Source organism: Trichomonas vaginalis, chromosome III (genome assembly GCF_026262505.1).
Source record: "Trichomonas vaginalis G3 chromosome III, whole genome shotgun sequence".
Lineage (NCBI taxonomy): Eukaryota > Parabasalia > Trichomonadida > Trichomonadidae > Trichomonas > Trichomonas vaginalis.
In genome coordinates this window covers 8,837,921-8,850,236 of record NC_067205.1, presented here as the reverse complement: position 1 = coordinate 8,850,236, position 12,316 = coordinate 8,837,921, and the positions used below count along the sequence as shown (strand labels likewise).

At 36.6% G+C, this 12,316-nt stretch overlaps 8 protein-coding genes and 3 pseudogenes across 11 annotated transcripts, besides 1 other annotated feature; 5 read left to right on the top strand and 6 right to left on the bottom strand.

Annotated features, from left to right (window-relative positions):
* Nucleotides 1–11,988: part of a mobile genetic element that runs on past the window's edge.
* TVAGG3_0667620 (DNA/RNA polymerases family) lies at nucleotides 236–538 on the top strand (the record flags this gene model as incomplete). The annotated part of the gene is made up of 1 exon (XM_051242250.1): nucleotides 236–538. A coding segment is annotated over one exon (303 nt), but the record flags the coding sequence as incomplete, so codon positions are not given.
* On the bottom strand, nucleotides 561–806 carry TVAGG3_0667610 (uncharacterized protein; the record flags this gene model as incomplete). The annotated part of the gene is made up of 1 exon (XM_051242249.1): nucleotides 561–806. The coding sequence occupies one exon, from the start codon at nucleotides 804–806 to the stop codon at nucleotides 561–563; it is 246 nt and encodes an 81-aa protein (XP_051088836.1).
* Nucleotides 837–1,100, top strand: TVAGG3_0667600 (uncharacterized protein; the record flags this gene model as incomplete). Its single annotated transcript, XM_051242248.1, has 1 exon — nucleotides 837–1,100. One exon carries the CDS (start codon nucleotides 837–839, stop codon nucleotides 1,098–1,100), a length of 264 nt encoding a protein of 87 aa, XP_051088835.1.
* TVAGG3_0667590 (HNH endonuclease family) lies at nucleotides 1,150–1,716 on the bottom strand (the record flags this gene model as incomplete). Its single annotated transcript, XM_051242247.1, has 1 exon — nucleotides 1,150–1,716. One exon carries the CDS (start codon nucleotides 1,714–1,716, stop codon nucleotides 1,150–1,152), a length of 567 nt encoding a protein of 188 aa, XP_051088834.1.
* TVAGG3_0667580 (uncharacterized protein) lies at nucleotides 1,887–2,471 on the bottom strand (the record flags this gene model as incomplete). The annotated part of the gene is made up of 1 exon (XM_051242246.1): nucleotides 1,887–2,471. The coding sequence occupies one exon, from the start codon at nucleotides 2,469–2,471 to the stop codon at nucleotides 1,887–1,889; it is 585 nt and encodes a 194-aa protein (XP_051088833.1).
* TVAGG3_0667570 (uncharacterized protein) lies at nucleotides 3,541–4,113 on the top strand (the record flags this gene model as incomplete). The annotated part of the gene is made up of 1 exon (XM_051242245.1): nucleotides 3,541–4,113. The coding sequence occupies one exon, from the start codon at nucleotides 3,541–3,543 to the stop codon at nucleotides 4,111–4,113; it is 573 nt and encodes a 190-aa protein (XP_051088832.1).
* On the bottom strand, nucleotides 4,142–4,342 carry TVAGG3_0667560 (uncharacterized protein; the record flags this gene model as incomplete). The annotated part of the gene is made up of 1 exon (XM_051242244.1): nucleotides 4,142–4,342. One exon carries the CDS (start codon nucleotides 4,340–4,342, stop codon nucleotides 4,142–4,144), a length of 201 nt encoding a protein of 66 aa, XP_051088831.1.
* On the top strand, nucleotides 5,132–5,681 carry TVAGG3_0667550 (annotated as a pseudogene). Its single transcript has one exon. A coding segment is annotated over exon 1 (550 nt).
* Nucleotides 6,449–7,317, bottom strand: TVAGG3_0667540 (annotated as a pseudogene). The gene has a single exon. A coding segment is annotated over exon 1 (869 nt).
* TVAGG3_0667530 lies at nucleotides 7,353–7,825 on the top strand (annotated as a pseudogene). The gene has a single exon. A coding segment is annotated over exon 1 (473 nt).
* TVAGG3_0667520 (uncharacterized protein) lies at nucleotides 8,997–9,538 on the bottom strand (the record flags this gene model as incomplete). Its single annotated transcript, XM_051242243.1, has 1 exon — nucleotides 8,997–9,538. A coding segment is annotated over one exon (542 nt), but the record flags the coding sequence as incomplete, so codon positions are not given.
* Nucleotides 11,989–12,316: the final 328 nt, after the last annotated feature.

Here is a 12,316-nt window from a genome sequence, read left to right as displayed (position 1 = left end):
TTCCCGGAAGGAACTATACAGTTGGAAAAGTCATACAACAACTGTATGATATTAGGAAAGCTTCAAACCCCAAACTTGCAATGACACTCAAATTGCTTATGAATTCGACATGGGATATTCCATTAAAAAACCTCAAGAGATGAAGAGTAAACATTATGAGAAGGTCGACAACTTTGTTGAAAGGTTTTCTCCTTTTGTTTTGAAGTACGAATTCACTCAAGGTCAAAGTGGCTTAGTAACCACATTAAAACCTATTGTCGAACATTGGTCTTACCCTCAGTTCGCAAAAGCAGTCCTTGACAACTACAACAAATTCTTCTCGGAAGTCAAATCCAAAGTGAAGGTTTACTATGAGAACATTGACGCACTCATGACGAACGAAGAAGGATACAACAAACTCATTGAAATGGGTATGGTCGGTGAGAAGATGGGTCAATTCAAATTGGACAAAATTTTCACCGAAGTTCATGTCCTCTCCAAGCGTAAGTACTGGGGCATACTTGAAGACGGCACAGAAATAAAACATTGCATGAAATAAAAAATTTTTATTCGAATTTGAATTAAAATGTGGGAATTCTTGGGAACGGGAAAGGCTTATTTACTTGAGGAACAGGTAAAGGTGGTGGAGGTGGAGGTGGTGGCAACCAGTCCATTTTATATTCCTTCCTAGGTAATTTCCGTTTAATTTCATGGTCGCCCTCGGAGTCTTTGAATCGGACAGGTCGAGTTACACCATTCTTGGTCTCAAACTCATATATAACCTGTTTGTCTGTATTTTCGTCGACTATGGCACGAGACACGAACATTGACCAAACGTACAAAAAGTGTCATTTCGGATGGTCAAGCAGCCAATCGCATTCGAGCACTTCGAAGAAGCCTTACGTTCCAAGGAAGAGGGTGTCTGGTGCAAGGGAGAGGTCATGAGACTCTACGAGCAGTACATCCTCAATGCCTGGGAGGACAAATCGTCCTTGGATTGGCAAATCTACCAACTCCTCTGGGACGACCTCCTACGCAACTGGGATGACGAAAGAGTCCAATTCAAAGGTCGGGAACTAATTTTGCAAATTGACCTTAATTTCACATACTTATCCAAATAAACACCTAAATTTACTTGGGGTTTCCCCCTAAAATAAAATTTTTTTACTCTTAGAACCACTCGAGGTTCTCCTTACGGTTGTTGAGCTTGTCACCGTCAATGTGTCTGACCTTCGTCTTCTTGCCTGGATTTGGAACCCATTGAATTGCGACAAGCTTGCCCATGGAAATTGAACCGCGATTCCGAAGGTTAAGGTTCAAGTGTCCCAAGTTGTTGAGGACTGGGGTAAGAACCTTGCCGGTCTCCCTGTTGCGGATTTGGTATGGGTAGGGTTGGGAAATTTCGTAAGTGTCATCGGCAACAAGGGTTGCCCAAACTTCCTCTTCTTCGTGTTTCTCTTCTTCCTCTTCTTCGTGTTTCTCTTCTTCGTGTTTCTCTTCTTCCTCGACAATTCCTTCTTCAATTCTGTGTTCACGAATTACGGTGTTGCATGTTCTGTCCTTTCCGAGTACCTTCCAGATGGCGTCTATCTCTTCGAAGAAACGGTAGATGAGTCTGGCAAGGTCTCGGTTCTCTCTCGCGTAAATGCGCAAGGTTTCCGTCAAATCATTCAGGCATTTCTCATTGGAAGCTTGGTTCATGAGGAACTCACCTTTAAGTCCCTTCATCTCTTCCATAAGACTACTTTGGAGAGTCTTAACGGTGTTTGTCAGATGAGCTTTCAAATGCATAATTTGAATTTGAACTGGGCGCTTGTCTGGCAACCTTGAAAGGACATCTGCTATTGTGTTCGGCTTCGGTGCTTGTTCGGACATCGAAAAAATGAAGTGGTTTGAGAATGACGGTTTTACTTCAAAAAGCTTGTTATGACGGTTAAGTCATACAACAAGTTTAAAATAATATCTTGTTCTTCTTCTGAACGTTTGTTGTCTCTTCCGATAAAAGTTTCGAACATGAGAACCAAAAAACGTTTTTTGAGATTGCGGAAGAGTTCAGGCAAACGTTCATATTCTGGATATGTTGGGAGCAGTTCGAAACATCTGAGCTGACTTTCGGACAAAATTGGGACAATGTCAGAAAATTCATCTTTGGTCGGACTGCTTGAAGGTAAGTCCCTTACATGTAAGTAGCTCTGGTAAAGTCTTCTCATTTCTGCTAACTTTTGGAGTATAGCTTCGTAGTTTAGAAGTTTTAATTTTAATTGTCTTATTCCACTCTTTACTTCTAAACGGTAAGTATCCATGAGGTCAAGAGTAGCTTTGGTAGCTTTAAGTGGAGCTATCTGTTCCTTGACTTGTGCAATTTTGGTTGCAATTGTGGTTTGAGCTCCTTCAAGTTCGCCGTCTATGTCGTTCTCAACGTCTTCAAGCATGGCTTGAAACTCTTCATCGGTCCATTGAGTTTGGTGTGGGACGAATTTAACTTGCTTCATTCAAAAAATGAAAAAAATGTTTTTACTCAAAGCGTGCCATGTATATGGCTATAAGAAACTTACCAGAAGGCTTCTTCTTCACATGAGACTCTGGTAACTTGAGTGTTGGTGTTGGAGTTCTTGGGGGAGGTGGCTCTGAAATTTCAAATCTCTCTCGAGCGCAACAACAGATGTCAGAATAACATTCCCCACTGTCCTTCTTGCCACCATAAACTGTGTATTGACCAAACTTGCATTTACAGGAAGACCGGTCAATACAAGGTTCACAGTTGAAATAGTTGTACACAAACCTGTTGAGTACGAGTGTGAGTAAAAACATAAAAAAAGTGAAGTGAAAATGAGATGTTTACTGAACTGGTTGGATGTCGCCTTCACAGGTTATGTAGAACGGCTGACCCGAGAAGTGAAGGAGACCCTTGAGAATTTGGCTCATTCTTGGGAAAGGGTTCTCTCTGTTTGGAAGTAGTATCCAAGGACGCTTGGCAAAGAACTTGAGAAGAGCTTCTTTCTTTGCTTGCTTTATGTCGTCGTAGGCTGTCCCGTCTGGTATTTGAATTGGAATTCCAGTCGAAGTCTCGAGATTCAAGGCAGCCCTTCCCGTTATCCAACAGTTAACAAGCTTGCCTTTTACATTCTGCCTGAGGAAGTCTTTAACAAGCTCGTTAATTTCAATTAGGTAAATTGCCTCGTCGGTCGGTTCGACCTCGACCATTGCTACTGTCAGAAAAAGTACTGCTACTGTCAGTAAAAGTACTGCTACTGTCAGTAAAAGTACTGCTACTGTCAGAAAAAGTACTGCTACTGTCAGAAAAAGTACTGCTACTGTCAGTAGCAGTACTGCTAGGAGCAGTAAAAGTACTGCTAGGAGCAGTAAAAAGGAAAATTTGAGAGGGTTTTCGACGATAAAGTACTGCTACTGTCAGTAAAAGTACTGCTACTGTCAGAAAAAGTACTGCTACTGTCAGAAAAAGTACTGCTACTGTCAGTAAAAGTACTGCTACTGTCAGTAGCAGTACTGCTAGGAGCAGAGATTTTTATCGTTGTGGTCCGACGGTTAAGCCACAGACGAATGTCCGACGTCCCACCAACCGAGTCCATTCCCAAACCAGAGGAACCTAAAGCACCAGCCCCTGCACCTCAGTTCCAGCAAGTCCCTCCACCAAATTACTACCAATTTCCACCTCAAGGTTACTACCAATTTCCACTACAAGGCTTCCCGAACTACCCTCCTCAGCCTATGCCTTACTTCCCCAACCCTTGGATGTTCCAGCAAGCTCCACCCCAGCAATTCCAATCTCAGTCCAAGAGAGACCAAGAGTTCGAAGAAGGTCTGAACCGCTTACGCAAAGATTATGCCACAGCCCCTATGGAAGACGACAGGCTTTCAGTCTCTTCCCTCAAATCGACCGATTCGACTCGTACCACAGATTCGGTTCGTGACCGTGAAGACTACCTCAAGCAGTCTGAGAGACTCTTCATCCTACAATCATTTACAACTGGAGCTCTCAAGAACATGCGCAATTACGAAGGTCAGACACCAGCTGGAGACCGCAAAACAGACGTACTCGCAAGAGCAGTCCAACTGGTCAAGACAAAGACTGAGATAGTCGACTTCATTCTTGCAGCTTGCCCATACAAGTAAAAAAATAAACAATTACGAGTTAAACTTTTTATTCTTTCTTTTCTGAGTTGTTTAGAGCTGGTTTCTCTTGTAGGAACCTTTCGTACTCTTCCATGGTCATGTAATTGCGAATTTGGTACGCAATTCCAGGTTCGTTGTTTTTGAACCTTACGTATGTAACGCTTCCATCCTCCTCAGGGAAGTAAGCTGCTAACATCTGACCAAGTTTTCTCGGTGACTCGGAGCTCATAAAAATGTCACTTTTTTAAACCTTAAGTTTTTAGTCTTATTTTACCCTTTGTTTACCCTTTGTTTACCCTTTGTTTGTCAATGTAGTATTGGAGTGCAATTTCTCCAAATTCTCTGTGTCGGAGTTCTTCAGCATTTTCCAAGGTGTGCCTGGAGAACTCAAAGAAGTTGTCAAGAACATACTGCCATGCTGCTCTTCTGAGTTCGTCGGTATTTTGGAAGTGTTGCACCTTCGAGTCTTCGGACATGAAAAAATAACACTTTTTCTATTAAACCGTTTTGGCATTTCTCATGAGTGAGTATAGTTCTGCCGAACCATTGGAAGAGAAGAAGTACCCTTGCTGGCAAAAGACAAAAATAGTTGCCTTAGTTGTCATTGCAATTGTACTCGTAATTGAATTCATTGTACTTCTCTTCACGTACATAAAACTCAGCAATGGTATTTGCTTTAAGAAGCTACCATCTTACTAAGACTAAACACTTACATTTTTCAAGCTTGACTTTTTACAATTTGAATTTTGTTGCTGAATTCAGCAAAAATAATGTTTATGTTAGAATGTTAGATCTAACATGTTTTCTAACACGTTTTCTAACATGGTCTAAAACTCTTGAATTTTCATGAAATTTACACCAAAAATATAATTTATGTTAGAATGTTAGATCTAACATGTTTTCTAACACGTTTTCTAACATGGTCTAAAACTCTTGAATTTTCATGAATTTTCCCGAAATAAAAAATAAAATTAGTTTTATTTTATTTTATTTATTTTTTTTATTTTGTATAAAAGACATGATTTCAACAATCGGCACAACAACAATTCAAACAACTACAGCACCAAACTCGCTAGTTATGAATCCAACATCTATGTTAGTAGAGATGAAAAACTTCATTCCTTCTTCATATACTTTCGAAACAAAAATCCAGAAGATAAAGCAAGAACTTTTAACAAGTAATTTAGACTGTAGTGCGAAAGATGAAACAAATGAACAGTATCTTTATGAAATGCAGGACATTATTGACCATTTACCAAATTGCCTGAAATCCAACAACAAAAACTAACCATTCCCGAATTTGACGAAATAGAAGTCAAAGCAACTGACTCAGTAGAAATAAAGAAGTTCATACGAAAGGTAAATTATGAATTCCTTGGTTTTCATTGCAACCATAAGGTTATGGACAAAGATTGCGACATGGTATATAAGAACATCTCTGACCTTTACAAATCCGAAGAATTTAAGACCTACGACAACTTTGTTTCATTAGTTGCAAAATGTGTTTGGGAAATAAGAGATAAAGATAGTAGGGGTAAGGTATGGAACGAACAAATAAGACCCGCTATGTTCGAGATGAAGAAAACCATTGACGCCTTGGTTGTTTAGCAGGTAAGGTTTCAGAATATAACGCAAAAATGAACCCGCAATGTTCAAAATGTAAAGCAGCAATGAGGAAATATAACTACTCCGTCAAAGAGATAGAACGTATGCGAAACGACTATGCAGATTTAAAAAAGAAGCAGAAAAACCAGCAGAAGATAAAATGAACATGTTAGAATTTCTGAACAAAAACTATCCAACTGCTGACGATTTCCTTCTATCTGACGTCAAGAAGAAGTATAAAGAAACTTTCGGTATCGTTAAAACTTTTGACATACTGACAGAAGAAATAGAAGCTACGAAAATTGTTTAGAGTCATGAACCATCGCAACATATACCATGTAAAACGCTTGTAAATAGTTATGTTAGAAAACATGTTAGAAAACATGTTAGATCTAACATTCTAACATAAACATTATTTTTATTGAATTCCGTATGAAATTTCATGAATTTTGTATGTTTTAGACCATGTTAGAAAACATGTTAGAAAACATGTTAGATCTAACATTCTAACATAAACATTATTTTTGCTGAATTCCGTATGAAATTTCATGAATTTCCTCATATGCTTGCTTCCCTCGGAGAACCGAGAGAAGAGATTCCGTATGAAAATCGTGAAATTTCTCTAGACCGGATTTTATCGGTCTAGCCTAAAACTCTATGAAAATCGTGAAAAAAATAACAGAGTATTTTGACAACTTCAAACAAGCAGAGTAAATGAACCATTTATTTTTCAAGCTTGACTTTTTACAATTTGAACTTTGTTTGCGTAGATATGAATTCTGAAAGAAGTATGAGGGTCTTGTATGACTTTGTACTTCTCCATAGTTCATGTCTGTCAAACTTACCTGCCATGGACTCTTTCATAAGTTCCATGAAATCGTCTTCGGACAATCCGGGGAAAAGTATAATGTCAGTAAGTATTCTTTTAACATCCTTACTTAAACTCTTTGCTGTCTGTACACATATTACGACTGAGATGTTAAAGTGTCTGAGCTTCTTAAGAATTCGACACATATCTTGTTCTCTGTTCTTTAACAAAGGATGAGAAGCAAAGTCATCTAAGATAAGAAGACATCTATGAGGTACGTTTTCCAATCGTAAGATTGCAATTTCTTCGAAATGTATTCTATCTCTTTCTGTTTGTTTCTGAAGTGTTTCTTCTCTAATATTCTCTGCATTTCCTCATTTGGGTCTTTAAACTTCGTTTTATACTCATTTATAGCATTATACTTCAAAACTCTTCTTTGGTACTTCTTTATCCAATCTAACAACTCAGTATCCTTTATACATACTAACTTAGACTTCTTTATAATATCTTTGAACGAATTGACGGTTTGGTCAAATTGACCAGAAGTCGAACAAATAACAACTAACTCATAGAATGGGTTCTTCTCATCTAGTTCTTGTTGTTGTGCAGCCATTTTAAGATAAGTGAAAGTTACCCCGACCCAGGTGGTGCAATTAGACCTGTTATACCATTCTGAGCAAATAAGAACTTGTCATGTATAGGCTTTATCTGAGCATTTTCTAACTTCCTCTTGTTCTTGTTTAAAACATTCTCAAATTTCTTGTCAATGTCAGCAAATTTTTTTCTAACATATTTTTAGAAAAATTAAATTTTTATCTTTTAGAAAATGTCTAGCGATTTCGCTATCTATATTCGAGACAAGCTTTTTGACAGCAAAACATCTGTCGACCATAAAATCTTACATAGTGTAAACAAGAAAGGTGAATTTGTTCTAAAGTTCTGTTTCTGGGAATATGACAAGAACCATAAAACATTAAGCAGAGCAGTCTTAAAATTTGTCAATGACAGACTTGTTGACAGAGATGACACCGATTGAAAGATGAAGTCCAACAAAAGTTCTTAGAATGCAAAAAGACACATGCGCTGTTCTTGAAGATGAAATAGAAAACAGAATAGAAGAGCTATTAAAGGACAAAGACCTTTTACAAAAATATGGTTCTGAGAAGTTTGACATAACTCCACCAGAGAAGAAGAAGAAGAAGAAGAAAAGAAAGAGAAAAAAGTAGAAGAGAAGAAAGAAAAGAAGTAGAAGAAGAAAAAAAGAACCTGAACCAGTTCCAGAGAAAAAAAATTTGACATGTAAAAATAAAATTTTATTTTTAGAACATTTCTGGGTCAATGTCAATGTTCTCTTCCTCTTTAGGAGTAAAACACTGGCTTAGACTCTAAAATCTTTTTACCCAATTTACCTTGAACTTCAACTATCTTAGACTCATAATATTCATAGTCGTCTGCTTTCTTTGGTTCATAAGGTATAACAAGTTTGTATGCTTTGCCTTCTTTAAGGTTTTGAGAACCTTCTGTCAAAACTTTCTTTGACTGCTAACAAACCTTCTATGTCTAAGTCTTCAAATTTCGCACCATTTTTAGTCACAATAGCAAACTTAACTGGTTCGATGTTCCAAACTTTGCTGAATGAAGACTTTTCAAAATGGTAGAAGTAAACATTCAAATAAGCGAATGGGTCTAGTTCTTCTTTAAGTCCTGACATATATTTGTTGACTGAAATATATTTCGTCATCTTTTCTATCGGATAAAAAAATATTTTTTTTAAAATTTACTCATAAAAATTTTTCTTTGTATATACGCCGTTCTGAACATCTAAAAGACTTTTGACATTTGCCAAGAATGTTCGTTTAGACGCTGCCATATAACCATATTCTTGACAATATTGTTTATACGAATCGTACAATGACCTTTCATCTAAACACTCAAAGTTAGTCTCATCTATAAACAGTTCATATACACTCTTGTTTGCTTCTAACAATGTTGTCTTTCTTCGGTATGTGGAATTTGTCTTGGATTGAACTTAGAAATATCTAATGTCATGAAATATGAGAACAAGTGGTTGTAAAAGTCAGATGTCAAAGTTTCTGCTAAGTCGTCAAAATATTCTGTATCTTGCATATGAGAATCTGACGTTCTGACAACTACATATCTTCTGTCAGAACTTTCTAACTTCATCGGAACAGTATTGTTTGAAACCATAATGAAGTTTGCAACATTCTCACAAACTCTTGAGTCTTTATACTTTCTTTCAACAACTCCAACTTTATCTGTTATAAGACTCTTCAAAGCATCTGAGTTTAAAACTTTTGTTGTATCTATACTTTGAAGTTCATTGCAAACTATAAGTTTCATATTCTCAATTGAGGAGTTAAACTTGCCACAGATGTTTTCTAAGTTTGTCATATTAGGGTTCGAATAACCTTCTAATAGTTTGCACAAAATATCTGTAAAGAAAGTATTCTTACCTGTTCCTTGTTTTCCAATTATAATGAGAGCAGTTTCATTTTTAGCACTTGGATGTTGTAAGATGTTTGCAAACCAACATAAGATATACTCATAAACCTTTTCGTTTCCATTGCATATAATTTCTTTGACATGGTCTAACCAAGCTTCTATAATATTTTCTTTCCATTCTACTTGTTCGTATTTATATCCAGTGAAGATAGAATAGAAGTTTGGAGAAGGTGTATAGAACTTTATACCTCGAACTGAAAAATCTTCTAACTTTGACAATAAGATATCCCAAGCATCTAACATCTTCATTCCAACTTGTACAACTTTTATTTTCTTAAGTTTCTGTCTACATTCTTGTTCTGAAACTATTGTCGCTTTAGGTTTGTTAAAGACAACATCCCATTCTTTCATGACATAACATTCTGGGGCAGAGTCGACATAAATGACTAAACGTTTCAAATTCTCGACTGCTTTGTTATAGTCTCTAAATGGACACATATTTCTGAAGGCTTGGAAGTCATAAAAATCTGAAACATCTATTCTGTACATTTTTATAAAAATAAAAAAAATATTATTTTTATTCTTGACTTTGTTGTTCCATTTGTTGTTCTTGAGCTATTTTGTTGTTGAAGTTGTTCTTGTAATACAATACTTTCACCAGTTGCATCTTCCAATTCGAAACTTTCTGCCGTCATTGACAAATACATAGGACATAAAAGTTTTACAGGAACAAAGTTTGCGTCAACTAATGTCAACGTTATACTTGCCAAAGTGTTTGAGTTCACTAAGGTTGAAAATTCTGCATTCGAATGAACAATAGGCAAACCAGCAGAGAAAGTATTGTTTATACGCATAAGTATCTTTTGGTCATAATAGTTTCTGTCGACATTCGAATAACACTTTGAACCTAAGTTTGAAACAATATATAAGATTTGGTGTGCTTAATGTCAATGGAATAGACATTCCTTGTATGACACCTTTTCCTGTTATAGGAAACTGTTGGTAGTAAAAACCAGAAATAAGTTTTGTATTATAGCTCATATCTTTATAGTAAACTCAGTCGGACATCCAAACATAATGAAACCTGCTCTAGTTGCAGCACATGTTACACTCGTACGTAAAGTATTAAATAAGTCAACAAAACCTGTTGGTGGTATATCTGAGTAAGTATCTTCAAAGGAGTATTTTTTACCATTCACAACAATAAAGTCTTCTGGTGTCAAAAGAGCAAAACAGGCTTTAGTCGTCATTGTGTTTAAGGTTAGTTTACAATATCGTCCTTGAGGACTTTGTAAGTTTGTTGTTATAGAATTATATGACTCAGGGTTTTTAGTCGTAATAGTATAAACCACTATGTCTTCTGCCATTTACTTAGCAAGTAAATTTTAATGAAATGTTGTGGTCGTCAAATATTTTTATGACGTCTGGGAAACTATATTTTAAGTTCAACGTTTCACCTCCTTTCATAACGTATATCTTGTCAATGACATTGTATGAAACACCACAGCAAGCAATGTCGGGTTCTATTTCTTTGATGTTTATATCGTCTGCCTCTGTCAAAAGTTTCAATAGTTCTTTCAAAACTTCATGAGGTGCGATGACATATGAGTTCACTTTTACAGGGTTGTGTTCGACCAAGTTTAACATTATACCCAAAGCTTGACAAATCTTCTCCTGAGTTTTAAGTTTGTTTTAAGTTTGTCTTGTAGTCGTTTTCGAATATCTGCAACAGAACTTAAGTCTCTGCTAACTTCAGGGTATGTTGGTTGTTCTTTTACAGGAACTATTGTTATACCATCTTCGTCTTCGTATGGTTTCCCCACTTCAACATCTCTTTCTTTGACATTGACAACAACACTTTGACTGTTTGTTTGAGTTGGTGAATTTAACTTCACATCTGCCATCGCCATTAAACCTTTTGAAACACTTACGCTTCTATTTTTCGGAAATGACATTTTACTTAGAATAAAAAGATGGACGTATTTGAGTATCTCTTCGAATTGAAGCAGAACAAAGTTTACACACACAAACAATACAAGTTCATTGACAGAATAGTTCTTTATACAAACAATGGAAAATGTTATAGAATAGCAATATTTGCTGAACCAAAATATTTTCATAAGCAAAGAAAGTTGGTATAACTGAAATGGTGAAAGTTCTTGAAGCAGACAAAAATATAACAACAAAACTGACCGATATTTCTAAAGGAAAGTTTATCTTACAATATTATGTCAAAACTGGCGTACTGTCAATATTTGACGGAGAGAAGTCAGTTCAAGAACAACTTACTGACCTGCTGCCAAAATCTGCTCGATGGAAGCTGTCGTTATGCCAATCTGAGGAGCCCCAGCAGGTTTCATCGAACGAATCTTCAAAAGAGCATCTTCCGTGAAAAGTGCTATTGGTTTTGTAAACTTCTTTGCTCTCAATTCATCTGGACCGTCTCTGTCACCAGTATATTGTATTTGAACTGTACCAACAGTTGAAATACCACCCATAAAGTCTTCTGAGTCAGCAAATGGAATGCCAAGCCAAAAGTTTGAACGGTCTCCATTTGTATATTGAGTTTTTTGACCTCCTGTATGAGTCCATACTTTCACATATGGCATAATAGAACTTTGCATTTCAGGGTTAATGGTTGTTGTGAAGTTGTTGTTAAAGTTCATAGCATCTAATGTCAAGTTGTATGACCTCATATCCTCAACTGTAGAATATTCTTCTCTTGGATAATATTTGCCATCTATGTTTATATGGTATTTAATACCAGGGTTGTAGAAGCAAGAATAGTCATTTATAGTTCGTCTGAACAGTACAAACATAGTATCTGCATGTTTCATTGCAGTTGTTAAAGCAATATCTGTTCTTGCACCTGGGTCAGCACTTTGGTTTCCAACTTCACCTGCAAAGTCTTTGACAGATATTTGGTGTATAGGGAACATAAGTGGAACTGCAATATATTTGGCAGCTAAAGCATTTGAAATATCTGGGTCCAACATATAGACTGCAAGTCTGCTTTCTATTCTCTTGCATTCAAACTTTTCGCATGTGAACTTAACTGGGTCCCAAGCATCTCCAGCAGCATTGAAATAATAGTTTACTTCAGTGTTGAGGTTTGAGAAACCAAAGTCTAAGTCAACTTTGTTTTTGCAAAAGTCGGCGAATGACATTTTATTTGTTCCCACTACTTCTGTAAGAGTGAATGGGTCTTGTGTTGGTGCAATGACTAAGTTATTTTTGCTTGGAGTAAGTTCGATAGAAATTAGGGTTGTTAGATTCCCGACGATAGGTGTCTTGGAAGATTTGCCTGGTGTCATCATAGTGTCTTTA